This window comes from Prionailurus bengalensis, chromosome D3 (genome assembly GCF_016509475.1).
Source record: "Prionailurus bengalensis isolate Pbe53 chromosome D3, Fcat_Pben_1.1_paternal_pri, whole genome shotgun sequence".
Taxonomy (NCBI): domain Eukaryota; kingdom Metazoa; phylum Chordata; class Mammalia; order Carnivora; family Felidae; genus Prionailurus; species Prionailurus bengalensis.
The window spans coordinates 46,686,489-46,700,521 of NC_057356.1; the positions used below are offsets into that span (position 1 = coordinate 46,686,489).

At 39.1% G+C, this 14,033-nt stretch overlaps 1 protein-coding gene across 6 annotated transcripts in view; it reads right to left on the bottom strand.

The window, feature by feature from the left end:
• The window catches only part of OSBPL1A (oxysterol binding protein like 1A), a 245,412-nt gene that overhangs the window by 34,130 nt on the left and 197,249 nt on the right, over window positions 1-14,033 (bottom strand). For all 6 annotated transcript variants that reach the window (XM_043558465.1, XM_043558466.1, XM_043558469.1 and 3 more), the window contains one exon: window positions 4,990-5,065. In XM_043558465.1, coding sequence (XP_043414400.1) covers window positions 4,990-5,065 — 76 coding nt within the window. The remainder of the gene's footprint in view (window positions 1-4,989; window positions 5,066-14,033) is intronic.

A 14,033-nucleotide genomic window follows, 5' to 3' on the forward strand; every position in this document is an offset into this window, starting at 1 on the left:
ACTCCAAGATATTTAGTGAACACAGGGTTGGCACCTGCAAAGCCCTGGGCACAGTTGCCTACTCAAATTCTGGGCCTCACCCCAGTGCTGGCCCTGGTTTTGAAAGTCACTAGGCATGAACACCCAGGACCTAACCTCTGGGTGAGTCCCACTGAGAAACGCTGAAGGGATGAGAGAGGAGAGAAGAGGAGAAAGAAAAACGGGAAGTGTACGACAATGGGATTATGAGATCAGAGCCCTTCAACAAAAGGACAATGGGAGTAAGGAAATAAGGAAGAAAGGTTTCAATCACTAACCAGTATCAGTATTAGTTCTGAGCTGGGAATCTGTTTTGTAAAAGCTTCAATCACAGGAGAGTTTTAGAGTTGAATATCAGTTATGTAAAGTATTCATTTCATGTAGTATAATCCAACATTTAGTAACATAATCCTGTCCAAAACAGATTGGAAGGACAAAGGAAGATGTCATTAGTTTTGGAAATCTAAGTCTCCATATTCTTTTTATTTTTTTAATATAATTTACTGTCAAGTTGACTAACATACAGTGTATACAGTGTGCTCTTGGTTTTGGGGGTAGATTCCCATGGTTCATCGCTTACATACGACACCCAGTGCTCATCCTGACAAGTGCCCTCCTATTGAGGGCCCATCACCCATTTTCCCCTCTTCCCCCACCCCCCTTCAGTTTGTTCTCTGTATTTCAGAGTCTCTTATGGTTTGCCTCCCTCCCTTTCTATTCCTATTTTTTCCCCTTCCCTTCCCCCATGGTCTTCTGTTAAGTTTCTCAAGTTCCACATATGAATGAAAAAACATAGGATATCTGTCTTTCTCTGACTTATTTCACTTAGCATAATATCCTCCAGTTCCATCCACACTCTTTTAGAAGCAGCAAAGCAAAATGCATACATATGTGGAAATGGAAGACAGGGTCAAAGTGAGCCGGCTGGAGACGGCACTGCAGGGCACTGAGGTCCAGTATGGCCAATGTCAGGAGAAGATCTCGGACTTTCCTTCCTAATCAAGACAAATTATACCTAGACCACACCTGGCAGATAAGCATCCGCCATGAGTTCATAAGAGCTATGTATTTATGTTTTGGGTTTTTTTTTTCATTTTTTAGTAATCTCTATACCCAGTATGGGGTTCAAACTCACACCCCAAGATCATGAGTCTCATGCTCTACCAACTGAGCCAGCGAGTTGCCCCAAAGCCATGTATTTTGAACAATGACACTATACAATAAAACCAAATCATCACAAGGGGCACGTAGTTTTTAAAAAGTTGGGACTGGACCCCAGTTCAGTGTAGACTCGTGAGGTTTTCACCTGCAGGACACTCACACTCTCCACTCTGCTCTGGCATGCTCTCAAGTCAATGGAGACATCATAAAAAGCTATGGTTCCATACCAAATATCCTCCGCTACTTTTAAGACTTATTATAGAGTTGAGAAACTGGGAATGTGGAGTTACGGGGAAGAGCTGGCTGAAAGAAATGTATATGGCTTTTGCAATGGAGATTTGCCCACATCGAAAGGAAGTGAAGTGTTTGAGTATTTTCTTTAGATTTTATTTTTTTAAGTAATCTCTACACTCAACATCATGAGTTCATAAAAGTCATGTACTTATTTTTTCTTTAAAGATTTTATTTTTAAGTAATCTTTGTACCCAACATGGAGCTTGAGCTCATAACCCCGAGGTCAAGAGTTGCACGTTCCACTGACCCAACCAGCCAGGTGCCCCTCAAGTGTTTGTTCAGTGTAACAGAATCATAGAAATGTAGGGTGCGCCTGGGTGGCTCAGTCCATTAAGCGTCCAACTTTTGATTTCGGCTCAGGTCATGATCTTATGGTTTGTGGGTTTAAGCCTAGTATTGGCTCTGCACTGACTGCTCTCTGCTCTGCACTGACAGTGAGGAGCCTGCTTGGGATTCTCTCTCCCCCACCTCTCTCTCTCTGCCCCTCTCTTGCTCACATGCGCTCTCAAAAATAAACTTTTAAAAATCTGAAAAAGAAAAAAATAATCACAGAAACGCACTGCAGGATTTTTAAAAATGACTTTGTTTTGAACTTCAGTACAAAAAAAAATTATGGATATTACATTTTCTAAGTTTTGAACTATTTTCTTTTGGAGGGTGGAAGGAGGCAGATATTGGAGGGGTCAATAACAAAAATTACTTTTAAAAACTTACTCTAATGATGATATTTGTTTCTCTCAAGATACACTGCACTTGGGGCACCTGGGTAGCTCAGTCGGTTAGATGTCCAACTCTTGATTTTGGCTCAGGTCATGATATCAATGGGCACCATGCTCCTAGCATGAAGCCTGCTTGGCATTCTCTCTCTCTCTCTCTCTCTCTCTCTCTCTCTCTCTCTCTCTCTCTCTCTTTCTCTCTCTCTCTCTCTTTCTCTCTCTCTCTCTCTCTCTCACCTGATCTCTCTGCCCCTCCCCAGCTTGTAGTTTCTCAAAATAAATAAATAAGCTGTTTAAAAAAAGATTCACTGTACTCTATTTTTACGATATACTGTACTTTAAATGTCTATTGTTGGCCAACTGTTACACCTTTTGATTGTTTCTATCATCTATGAGAGGGGATCCTATGACAGTGCTTACAAGATTTCCAAATGCTAGATAATTCCTTCAATCCACATTAGTAAATGTCCCTCTAGGAATGTTAGCCTCTTATAAATTTAGTAGAGAACGTTTATTTATACAAATAGTTCTGCCATAAAAAGTAAAAGTGAAAACATTCTTCTAGAGAAATAAGAGTTTATCTTTCAAAGTATGACAGGTATGATCCAACATAACATTATGTCCTATCTTTTAAAAGAATATTCTCCATTTAGACAGAATGGTTGCTTTAGACATAAACTAGACCTCTAGCCTAAACAAATTCATGACACCGCCACTAAATCTGATACTTGTGAGACAGAAGATGGTAGCAGACAGATTCAAGCAAGAGAACAGAAAACTGTAGTTTCCATGGTGTCCCAAAATGCTCAACCACAGCTGAAGTTTGCATACAAATTCTGTTGACCACATAGTCTTTGACAGATGTGGTATTAATTCTACAGTGAGGGTTTCATTCATCAGAGATTATGTAATGCATTTAATAAGTTGGAATCAGCATTAATTTAACATAAATGGAAGTATCATTTATTGTAAGGATGAATATTCCTTTTGTGAAACTGGTTTAATTTTACTATTTTTCTTTTGAGAGAGAGAGAGACTGCATGTGTGCACACAAGCAGGGGAGGGGCAGAGAGAGAGAAAGAGAGTCTCAAGCAGGCTCCACACCCAGTGTGCAGCCTGACACAGGGCTCCATCCCAGGACCATGAGATCCTCATCTGAGCTGAAATCAAGAGTTGGACGCTTAACCAATTGAGCCACCGAAGGCGCCCCTGGTTTTAATTTTAAACACACAAATATACCTATTTGCATACTAAGTCATGGTGGTAAATATGTTTACTAAGGGTTTGAAAAATATTGCCTCTGTAGAATACAAATATTAATTCTTTCCCTGAAAATTTCAGATCCAAAGACAGTAACATGTATAATTAATGTCTTCAGAAAATATACATTTGGTTTGTCCTGATGAGTCTTAATTAGAGGCAGGTGCTCTGATTCTTTAGTGTAATTAACTGGTGCTAATAATAAAATTGAGCATTATGCTAAACCAGGGACTTCTTAGACAATTTACAGAAATTATGTTATTTCTCTCTCAATACACCTCTAAGGTACAAATTATTCTAACTTTACCCAGTAGAAAACCCCTTCCAGGAGGTATAACAGGTTCCCCAGGGTCTCACAGATAGGAAGCAGAAAAGTTGGGATAAATCCCATTACCCAGCTGTAGACCTTAGTTGAGTTACTCTCCACACAGAATTGGAAAATATTTGTTTAAAATGACTATTTCTGGGATTAGCTCATTGGTCCCATTTGGAAAGTCTCAGATAAGGCAACCCCATGCAGAGAACACAGACATTAGAGAATGCCGAAGTGGGCATGTCATGAGTTTCACGGATGGCAAGCAGCGGAAAGTGACTATACTTCTTGGTGCAGGAAGTTCCCGGAGCATGTTCAATTGTCACATTACAAAAAGTAATGTCCAGGCAGATTTCTTTAGCAGCTCAGGACTCACATGTTTTACGTTGTTCATCATTCTAGTTGGTCAAAGTTCCTGCTAGCAGAATGAAGAGAACTTTACTCAGAATTCTAGCCTGATATCTGGTTGGAGCTGTGGACCATTGTTTAAAAAAATTTTTTTTAGGTTTATTTATTTTTGAAAGACAGAGACACAGCACAAGCAGGAGTGGGGCAGAGAGAGAGCGGGACACAGAATCCGAAGCAGGCTCCAGGCTCTGAGCTGTCAGCACAGAGCTCGAAGTGGGGCTCGAACTCACGAACGGTGAGATCATGACCTGAGCCAAAGCCGGACACTCAACCGACTCAGCCACCCAGGCGCCCCAGTATGTGGACCATTGTTTTAAAAAGAACTTAAGTCTTCATGGAATTTAGCAAATTTTGCCAGGTGCTGCCCTTCCCCCCAAATCAGATCTACCTACACAGCCAAGCAGAGACACATTCCAAATATCTAATATACCACACTTAAAATTCAAAGCTCAAAACAAGTAGCTCGTATGAAGAAGTGCACATGAAATTATATCCTACACTTTGGTGAGTCTGCTTTCTGAGAGAATTTCTGGGTAATTTTATGGGGAAACACAAATGTGGTATGACAACAGGAAAAGAGCACTTTCTTTTCCTATTTTCTCAACAGTGAAAAGTCACACTGAAATCCTATTAAAATGGCACAAAGAGTGGTTCAAATTCTGTCTGGCAAACCTAAGACCTTTCCTAATTTCCGAATCTCGAGTTTCCATAAATTTTGTTGTACATTACTTTTATGCCAACATTAAGATTCCCTCCCAAAGAATATGTAAGGAAACATGGCTGCTTAATGTTATATTAGAAAATTGATAGGTAATTTACCATTCCAATACATTTTCTTAGGATGCTCCAGATACTGAAGTCATTTCTGGAAAACATAGGGGAGGGCAGGCTTGTTCTGAAAGAAGAAAAGAAAAATAAACACTTAATTTTAATGCCATTGTCACTAGGAGGGAAAAGCTCTTGCCATTAATATGAACACCACAGGCATGCATGTATGGACACCTTAAAAATGTGTACAACAGGGTCTGCCAGAAGCTATACCCCAATCACTGCTATGCTGGCCCCTGAGAAGTGTCACAACAGACCCGCTGGCCCTGTGCCTTTGCTGTCATTCTGATCCTAGGATGCTAGCTCTCCCTGCTGGTGTCCAGCTTTCTGCACCACCTCACAGGTACACCTTCCTTTCATGTGCTAGCACAGCAGACTCTGTCGTTTGGTCCTAGACATACCTACCACTTCTGGATACTTCATACGTGATTTTACTCTAGCTGCTAAATAATGTAAACAAAACGCCATCACAGGGCCTAAAGGTTTTTAAGAAGCTAAATGGAAAAATGCAAATGAATATAAAGCCAAAGTAAAATTTAGGCCTGGCTTCATATGTTAGCACCAAAGACACTGATGTGAACAAAATTTAGCCCCTCTGGATAAGACAGGAAACCCCTTGCAAATTAAGCTCTACAGAAGGAGCACTTTCAAAGCCTCTGCAGGGGTTTCAAGGTAGCCAGAAGGCTGGTGGATGTCAGTGGCAGAGTGGCCTGGGTAAGCCACATGTCAGGGCTCAGGCATCCAGACCTGGCTGGTCAGAAGCTGACCCCACTTCCAAAAATCACAGTGGCAGCACTACTGGGGGCAGCGGGCAGAGATGCCAGGCCAACTTCCTAAAACCGTTAATACATTTTTTTTCAGTTATCTTAGGTTATGGCAAGGGATGCGGGTTTAGCAATTGCTGCTTAGAATATGCCTACGTAACTGCAACATTAAAATAGTAAACAAAACAATTTATCTTCTAAAGAACTTTTATTCTACAAACTAATTTGAATTACAGAAGTTAACATAAAGTTTTAAAATGAATAATATTTTTAAATCCTCCACGGTGAAATTCTTCTGACTTCTTTTTCTTTTTTAGAAACACACACTGCTCATTTGGCAGATTTCTCATCTAACCAATCTGCTGGATAAGTAGCCACAGATGGTATTTAAATCACATTCTCCACCATCCAGGACCATGAATCTCTGTAACATGAACAATGGAACCTAGGGACAGAATCCCAGCCATCATCTACCATTTGCACATTCACAGTGCAGTTTTAGAGATGTGTACAGTTGACCCCTGAACATTGGTTTGAGCTGCATGGGTCCACTTACATGTGGGTTTTTTTTTTTTAATACAGTACCATAAATGTATTTTCTCTTATGATTTTCTAAAATCTCACTTTATTGTAACATATAGTATATAATACATATGACATACAAAATGAGTGTTAATTGGCTGTTTATGTTATTGGTAAGGCCTCCAGTCAACAGTAGGCTATTAGCAGTTAAGTTTTTGAGGGTTCAAAAATTATATATGGATTTTCGACTGCCCAGGAGGTGAACTGTCCAAGGGTCAACTATATAAACTAACGTTTCTATCTTTTGTCTGTGAAAAAGTCAGCCATAAATGGAACAGATGCTAGGAAGTTTCAGCCTGAAATACACTTTGTGAAGACTGAATGAGGGGCTGTAATTCCTCCCAACCAATGCCTACACTGAGAGCACAGGTATGTATCACTATTCTGATTAAAAGCAAGAAAAGCAAGAAATACTCTGGAAACAAGATGATAACAGACATCCAAAGGTTTTTTTTTTTTTTTTAATTTTCGATTTAGAAATTACAGGACTGCCAGCCAAGAATCCCACCTGAGAATATCCCACATTCATTTTTATGCACTTATCTCATTATGTTGTTTTAGGAAAATGTAGTAGTTATTCATTCATCAGGAGGCCAGATTATCTGCAACATTATCTATTCTAGAACCCAACCAGAAAGCAGAGCTAAAATGGACTGTGAAAGGCAACAGGCCATCATAAAGTCCATGCTGTTTTCTTGTGTAAGACTGCAAAAGCAAACTCCCTTAGATCATACTGTGTGCAGTAAGTTGATCAAAAACATCAAGAGAAACACTGGCCTCCAAGACAAGTACACAACGTGGAAGCTGTAGCACAGTAAAAGACCTCAGGGTTGTTGACCGTAATTTGAGTCAAGAGCATGATGCTCCTGCCAAAGAGGCAGGTGCAATCTCAGATTGCCAAAAGGAGAACAGCAGCTAGAACATTCCCAAAGGGCAACTCTGCGATGATCAGACCAGAGCCAGAATTCAGATCCATGTGCCACGAACCTGAACACCTGAGTTCAGGAAGACTTACCAGAGGCTAAGCAAATGTGTCTGGAAAACATTTCTTATAAGAAATGGATGAAAGAAATGTGCAGTCCAGAACAAACAAAAGAAACTGGAGGTCTGGGGAACAGTAGGCATGACAGAGGTCTTGGAGCAGTAGGGGACGGGGCCAGGAGCAACAGCATCCCCATAACCACACCCTGCCCCACTCAACAAGAGCACTCCCTACACACCTTTGCTTGCTTCGGTATTCTCCACAGCACTGACCAACACACAACATACTACTGTAGGCTCTCAAGTATTAACCACTTCCCCCCAAATGGTCTAAGAGCTTCTGGAGAGCTCACGTTTCATCTACTGCTGTATCCCTGTTGCCCATGACAGTGCCTAACACAAAGGAGGAGTTGAAGTATTTGATGAATCAACTTTAGAATGTATAAGGCCTTTTACCATGCATTAACTCTTTCATAAACAATTTGGTTTATTCTGTGCTACTCAAGTGACTAGGACTAGGACCACTGGGAGAAGTTACAGGATCCTGATAGAAAGGTCTTATAATTCATTCCAAATACGAGAAACAAGAGATTCTTATTAGTAAAGGTTTCAAACAGAGGCTGAATGAGCCCTTTCTGTCATGGCCTGAAAGGCATTCCTGCACTGGGTGGGAAACTGATCTAGAACAGCTAGGCCAGGGATGTCACTCAACACCCAATAAAGAACATTATGGGCCCTCACACAAAGAACTACCCAGCCCCAAATGTTAGTGATGCCAAAGCTGAGAAACCTCCCACAGAAATATGAAAGCTTCATATAGGAATTTAAATTTTGCAGTGGCTATATTAAAAAGAGAGCAAGATAAATTCATTTCAATAATATATTTTATTTGGAAATGATGTCAGCATCATGGTGCCATGAGTCATTCGTCTTCTCTCCCCTCTGATTTACCACTAATTGGACATACGTATCCTGGGAGAGAAAAAAAAAACCCACAGCGCCTCTGCGCACCATAGCAAGATGCCCGAGAAATCCGCCTGTGTACCCTAGAGGGGGTGGACTGGCCCGTGGAAGAGGCGGCAGACCTGGCAGCAGCCGACAGCAACGGCAGAGAAGGCAGCAGCTGGTCCTGTGGTGAGCCAGCACACAACCTTTCTGTCAGAGAAAGTGAAGTGGAGGGAGGGTTATGGCGGGGCGGCGGGGGGGGGGGGGGGGGGGGGGTTGGTCTGCCTGCAAAGAGGTGAGCTGGAGGGACCAGGCCCCCTGAGGAGAGACCCCTGAAGGAAAGCATCTGCTGTCTGCCCCATGAGGCAAGAGACTGACCCAAAAACCTCTGGAATCCTCTCCCACTTGAAGTTCCCTTGACCCAGCCAGCCATGGGTACACCCAAAGCCCCAAGTGCTAAGTACACACCTCCCTCCGCTTTTTTTCATGCTCCCCACCCTTAGCAGGGAAGTCAGCTCTGGTAACAAAAACCAAAAGGTTGTGCTATAGCCCCATCTTCTGGAAAACAAAAGGATAACCCTTGTTCAACCTGTTGATCTGTTAGAATTAAAGCAAAGGAAACCTTGGCTAAATAAGAAAGGTGTTCACTACTTCAAATGTGGAGGCAGGGGCACTTCTTATCAAATACCGTGAAAAATCACATAATATAAAAATCTATAATGACAAATTTCCACCAATGGAACCCAAAGACATGGAACACTGCAATCTAACTGATAATTTAAAATAGCAGTTATGACGAAATTCAATGAGCTACAAGAAAACCCCAAATGGCAATATAATGATCTCGGAAAAAAATTAACGAATAGAAGTGTTTTACCAGAGAGATTGAAATTCTAAAAAAAAGAAATAAACAGAAATTCTGTAACTGAAGGACTCAGTAAATGAGATGAAGAACGCACTGGGAACAGAGCAGATCTTACAGAAGAGAGAATTAGCAAGCTTGAGGAGAGAAATACAGAAATGATTCAGGTGGAAGGAGAGAATGAAGAGTTCTAAAAGTGAAAGCACCGTATGAGAACTATCTACTGCCATTAAAATGCCAATGGAAGAATAACAGGTATGTTGGAAGGAGAAGAGAGGGAAAAGGGAACAGAGAACCTACTTAAAGAAATAAATAGCTGAGAACTTCCCAAACCTGAGGAAGCAACTGAATACGTAAGTCCACAAAGCTAACAGAACACCTTATTACCTCAAGGCATAAAGACCTTCTCTAAGACACATTATATTACAACTGTAAAAGTCAATAATAATGAATGAATTTGAAAGGCATGGGGGGTGGGGGATGGGGGAGACAGTAACCTACAAAGGTACTCCCAGTAGGCTATTAGCAGATTTCTCAGGGGAAACTCTACAGGCCATGAGAGAGTAGAATGACATATTCAAAAACTGCCAGCCAAGAATACTCCACCTGGCAAAGCTATCATTCAGATATGAAGGAGAAGTAAAGGCTTTCCCAAACAAACAAAAGCTAAAGGAGTTCACCACTAGACCTGCCTTAAGAAGAAATGTTGAAAGAGACACTTCAAACATAAACGAAAAGATGAAAGTACACAAAATTCAATCTGATTAACCAGGCAAGTAATAATACAGTAACTCTTTTTTTTTTTTTTTGGAAATACCATATTAAACTTAATGATAGCATACAAGAAAAGAGCATTAAGAGTAACTAAAGCTACTACAACTTGGTAACAAAATCATAGCATGCAAAGAGAGTAATCTGTAACAATAAATTAGGATAAAACTTTTGTAGATGAATGAAGATAGACTGCTATCAACAGAAAAAGGACTATTTTATCTATGAGATGTTTCATGCAAACGTCACGGTTAACACAAAGCAAAAATCTAGAGCAAAGACACAAAATGTAAGAAAGGGGGAGACTCAGCAAATTACCATGGAAAACCACCAATTTACAAAGGTAGACAGAAATAGAAAGAAAAAGAAACAAAGCAGAGACAAAATAACCAGAAGGCAAAAGGTAAAATGGCCGTAGTAAGTCTTACATAACAGTAATCACCCTAAATGTAAATGAATTGAACTCACCAATCAAAACGCAGAGTAGCTGGGTAGATTAAAAAACAAGAGCCAACTATGTGCTACCTGATTGCAGTTTCATTTCAGCTCTAAAGACCACACAGGCTCAATGTGAAAGAATGGAAGGTGATATTCCAAGCAAAAAGAAAAGAAAAGGTTAGTGTAACCATACTTATATCAGGCAACATAGATATCAAGCCAAAAAAGGGTAACAAAAAGCAAAGAAGGTCATTATAAAATGATAAGGGGAGGGAGTCAATATATTAAGCAGAGAGAACAGTCATAAATATATACAGTACCAACACCTGAGCACTGAATATATATATATATATATATATATATATATATATATATATATATGCAATATTTAAGCAATTAATAATAGATCTTAAAGAAGAAATAGAGAACAATACAATAACTACAGAGGAATTCAGTACCCCAGTTTCAGCAAGGGACAGATCATCCAAAGGACACTAAAAGCAAACCACATTTTAGAATAGATGGACTTCTACAGAACATTCTATCCAAAAGCAGAATACATATTCTTCTTAAAGTGCACATGGAATATTCTCCAGGACAGATCATATGATAGGCCACAAATCTTAGCAAATTCAAAAGACTGAAGTCATACCAACTATCTTCTCTGATCACAATGCATGAAATTAGTAATCAAGAGGAAAGGGAAATCTTCAAATACGTGGAAATTAAACAATACTCTTCTAAACAACCAATGGGTCAAAAAAGAAACCAAACAGGAAAGAAAAAATTATCCTGAAACTAATGAAAATGAAAGCACAACATACCAAGTATTGTGGGATGCAACAAAGCAGTTCTGAGAGGAAAATTTATGCAATAAATGTATATGTTAAGAAATTAGATCTCAAACAACCTAACTTTACATCTCAAGGAACTAGAAAAAGAACAGACTAAGCCCAAAGTTAGCAGAAAGAAGGAAATAATAAGGATCAGAGTACAAATAAGTAAAATAGAGCAGAAAAACAATAGAAAGGATCAATGAAACTAAGATGTAAGACCTGGTTCTTCAAAAATACAAACAAAATTGACAAACCTTTAGTTAGACTAAGAAAAAAAAGAAAACTCAAAATTAGAAATTATAGGGGTGCCTGGGTCACTCAGTCAGTTAGGCATCCACCTTGAGCTCAGGTCATGATCTCATGGTTCATGGGTTCAAGCCCTGCATCAGGTTCTATGCTGACAGCTCAGAGCCTGGAGTCTGCTTTGGATTCTGTGTCTCCCTTTCTCTCTGCCCCTTCCCTGCTCCCACTCATCCTCTCAAAAATAAATAAACATTAAAGAAAAAAAAAAAGAAATTACAACTGATACTATAGAAACACACAGAATTATAAGACTATCATGAACAATTAATTATATGCCAACAAATTATAGAACCTAGAATACATTTAAGTTACATTTCTAGGCTACGTTACAAATCTAGGATACATTTCTCGAACACATAACCTACCAACACTGAATTAAGAATAGAAAAATCTGAACAGATCAATAATGAGTAAAGAGACTGAACCAGTGATTAAAAAAAACAAAACAAACAAAAACTCCCAATGCAGAAAATATGCAGACCAAACAGGTTCACTGAAGAATCTATCAAACATTTAAATTTAAAGGAGAATTAGCACCAACCCCCCTCAAACTCTTATGAAATACCAAGGAGAAAGAATACTTCCAAACTCATACTGTGAAGCTAGCATTACTTTGATACTAAAACCAGATAAAGATACCATAAGAAAACTATAAACCAATATCCCTGATGAGTACCAATGCAAAAATTCTCGACAAAATATTAGCAAACCAAATTCAAGAACACGTTAAAAGATTATACATCAGGACCAAGTGGAATTTATCCCTGGGACGTGAGTATGGTTCAACATACACAGATTAATGAATGTAAAACATTAAAACAATGAATGAAAGATAATAATCACAGGATCATCTCAATAGATGAAGAAAAAGCCCTTGACAAAATACATCCTTTCGTGATTAAAAACCCTTAACAGACTGAGTATGGAAGGAACATACGTCAACATAAGAAAGTCCACATGTGACAAACTCACAGCTAACACTATATGCGTATACTGGAGAGAAATGGAAAGCATTTCCTCTAAGATCAGGAACAAGGCAAGGATGCCTACTCCCACCTCTTGTATTCAATATAACACTGGAAGTCCTAGCTGGAGAGACGTAGGCAAGACAAAGAAATAAAAGGCTTCCATTACTATGGTGTGAAAGTCATATGCATTGAATTTTTATCTTTTCCTGGGCTATACATACTGTACTCTCTCATGATGCCAGGTGATGGCAGCTACAGCCCCAATCAACCACAAGTTCACAAGGGTAAACAACCAATACACTTATAACCATCCTGTACCCATATAACCATTCTGCTTTTCACTAGCAGTACAGTATTCAATAAATTACACGAGATGTTCAACACTTTATTATAAAATAGGCTTTGTGTTAGATGGTTTTGCCCAACTGGAGGCTAATATAAGTATTCTGAGTATGGTTTTTCCTAGGCTAAGCTATGATGTTGGGTAGGTTAGCTGTACTGAATGCATTTTCAACTTATGATATTTTCAACCTCTGATGGGTTTATTGGGATATAACCGCATTGTAAATTGAGAAAATGGAGTAGAGAAACCCCCAAAGAATTAGTAAAAACAAAAACCAAACACACACAAAACTGTTGGAATTAATCAATAATTTCAGTAAAGTAGCAGAATACAAAATCAACATATGGAAATCAATTACATTCCTTTATATTAATGATGATGCAACTGAAAAAAATTTAAAAGACCCACCGCATTTCCAGTAGCATCAAAAACAATAAAATAGGAATAAACTTAACCAAGGACATGAAAAATCCATACAATGAAAACTACAAAATCTTGCTGAAAGAAATTAAAGACGCAAACAAATGGCAAGACATCCATGTTCACAGACAGAAGAATTAATACTGCTAATATGGCCACACTAGCCAGAGCAATCTAGAGATTCAATGGAATCCCTGTCAAAATATCAAAGACATTCTTCACAGAAATAGAAATAATCTTAAAATTTCTGTGGGACCACAAAAGATCCCAGATAGCCAAAGCAATACTGAGAAAAAAGAACAAAGCTGAAGGTATCACACTTCTGGATTTCAAACTACACTATAAAACCAAGTAATAAAAAACCAATATAGTATTGGCACAAAAATAAACACATCAACCAATGGAACAGAACATAAAGTCCAGAATTAAACCCCAGCACATCTGGTCAACTAATATTCAACAAGAAAGCCAAGAATACCCAGTGGAGAAAGGATGGTCTCTTCAACAAATGGTGCTAAGAAAAGCTAGAGACACAATAATGAAACTGGACCCCAATCTCCTGCCACTCACAAAAATTAACTAGAAATGGATCAAAGACTTAAACATAAGACCTGATACACCTTAAAACTCCTAGAAGAAAATAGGGGGAGGAAGGTCATCAATATTGGTCTTGGCAATTCTGGGGGCAGGATTCAAAAGCACAAACAACAAAAGAAAAAAAAAAACCCAACAAAACAAACGGGACTACATGAAACTCAAGCTCTGCATAGCAAAAGCAACAACAAATTGAAAAGACAACCTACAAAAGAAAAATTCTGTAAA